The 2127-nt window shown below is 49.5% G+C and overlaps 1 protein-coding gene across 1 annotated transcript; it reads left to right on the forward strand.

The window, feature by feature from the left end:
• The first annotated feature begins 522 nt into the window (after positions 1 to 522).
• Positions 523 to 1911, forward strand: LOC131850029 (ichor-like). Its single transcript, XM_059200183.1, has one exon. It carries the CDS (start codon positions 523 to 525, stop codon positions 1909 to 1911), a length of 1389 nt encoding a protein of 462 aa, XP_059056166.1.
• Positions 1912 to 2127: the final 216 nt, after the last annotated feature.

Consider the following 2127-nt stretch of genomic DNA (forward strand, 5'->3'; position numbering starts at 1 on the left):
ATATTAACTATTGTGGAATGAAAAAAATATCTGTAATACTAGGATACGTGCTACAAACACACAGTATCGTTATGTAGTATTTATTTAAAGAAATTTAGTGATCCCAACAACAAGGATATGCATACGAAGCCACAGAGCATCGCATGTCCCTATAAACTAAGATACTTTTTTTTTCTGACTACTCTAATGCTGTTGGCCGCAGCTGGCCTTTACAGCTTCACTGGACGATAGGGGGCGAGTGCAGATGGCACTCCAAACCCATGGAAGGACTTATGGAGCGGCTGAAGGCCTGACGGATACGACTTTAGTCTGAGGGCACCGCTAGGGGTTCGAACCTCGGCTCAGGCTCGTAATATCGATCCCCGTTTGAATTGGACGGGGGATCGATCGGAGGGGAAACTGAGATACTTAACATTTTGTTAATATATATGTCGTTATTGTTGCAGATAGTGCGGCAGGGTGGCGACCTCCAAGTATGGCGGCGGCGGGTTGGTCGGCTCTGGGCTCGCGGTGAGGCGCGGCATGAAGTGCGCGGGGGCCGCGGGCGGCGGCGACGAGCTGCTCCTCGGCGCATGCTGGCTCGATCCCAAGCTGGACGCCTCCTCTCCGCCCTCCACCTGCCACGAGCTACTCGACTCGCTTCTCGCCCCGACGCCGCTCGCTGAACTCAAGCCCCTTCCCCCTTTCACCGGCTACACCGGCCACTTATCTATCAACGGCATCTCGGGCCACCATTACCACGCGATAGCGCAACGTCTTCCAGAAGAAAATAATAATTACCCTACCCAAAGCGGTTATGGTGCAGATCACGACGTTGTTTCATCTTCAACGTGCGCCGCTGACAACGAACCACCGGACCTTGAGGATGTAAAGCCTTTCCTAGAATCGCCGGATACTAAACCGTTCGCAGAAACGGCCGGATCAGGGGCAGCGGACTCTTGTGCTGCATCTTGCTCTCCCCCGGCAAAGTTGTTCGAGGACAGTCATAAACAGGACAACATGTACGATATAAGTTCAATAGAAGATATAGCTGCCATTATTGGCTCGGCTATTGCAGATACCACGGTTCCATCGCAACCTGAGGACCCTGAGCGTAACGACTCACGAGACAGTTGGATGGACATCGACGCCTGGATAGCAGGCGCTTGCAGTCAACACGGAGACAAAATAGTACCGCAAGATCTTGAATTCGGTCTACCGAGTCCACCTCAGCAACATACAAGTCATCATTCAAGTTTAGACTTCCCTTGTAAACCGGGCCAAGAATTTTCTAAAAGCCAAGAATTTCTTCAAAAGAATCTAGGCCAGGCTGGGTCGACGCTACAGTCGTTACTGACACATGGTTACATGCCGTTGCTTCAAAATCGGTTGCAGAACGGCCCACCGGTTAAACAAGAAGCTCCGAGCTCGACCAGTTACGGCATGGATGTTATATCAACGTCATCACCTCCAGGCAACGTGGTTTCCACGACAGATGGTGTCGGTGGCATTTTAAATGGTCGGTATGCATCTCATTATGCACTCGGTCTTAAATCAGACGGACTATGCAGTCCAGAGAGACTGCTAGGGTACCCCCACGCCCATACGACCACAATTACACCGGTGAATAAGAGTAAACGAAGTAGAGCGAAAGCCAAGCAAGCCAGCAATGGTGGAAACCTGCATAGCAGTTCCCTGGCCTTTCCATCTGCGACAGCGGCGGAACTAAGCGGTCTCCTCGGCAAAGAGAAGCCAGTCCATCGCTGTACAATATGCAATAGAGGATTTTTGAACAAGTCAAATATAAAGGTACATCTCCGTACACACACCGGGGAGAAGCCTTTCAGGTGTGACGTATGTGCGAAGGCTTTCCGTCAGAAAGCTCATCTCATAAAACACCAACAGATCCACAAGAGGATCGGTAGGGACTAGGAACTTGGATCTTCAACTCAAGCTCAAAAAGCATTTCATAGATTAGTCGTGTGTTTGTGATTGTGTGCCCGTGTCAGTGTGCGCAGTGGAATGCTGCGCAGAATCTCAATCTAGGTTACTTGTAAATGGTTCTTCATATAACTATAACCCTTTAGTATAACATTTCTCCTAAGGACAAGTGCAATGTTAACTAGTTTTAAGTCTTCAGGTTTATTT

Source organism: Achroia grisella, unplaced genomic scaffold (genome assembly GCF_030625045.1).
Source record: "Achroia grisella isolate CSIRO2021 unplaced genomic scaffold, CSIRO_AGI_Agris_v1 utg1112, whole genome shotgun sequence".
NCBI classification, from domain to species: Eukaryota; Metazoa; Arthropoda; class Insecta; order Lepidoptera; family Pyralidae; genus Achroia; species Achroia grisella.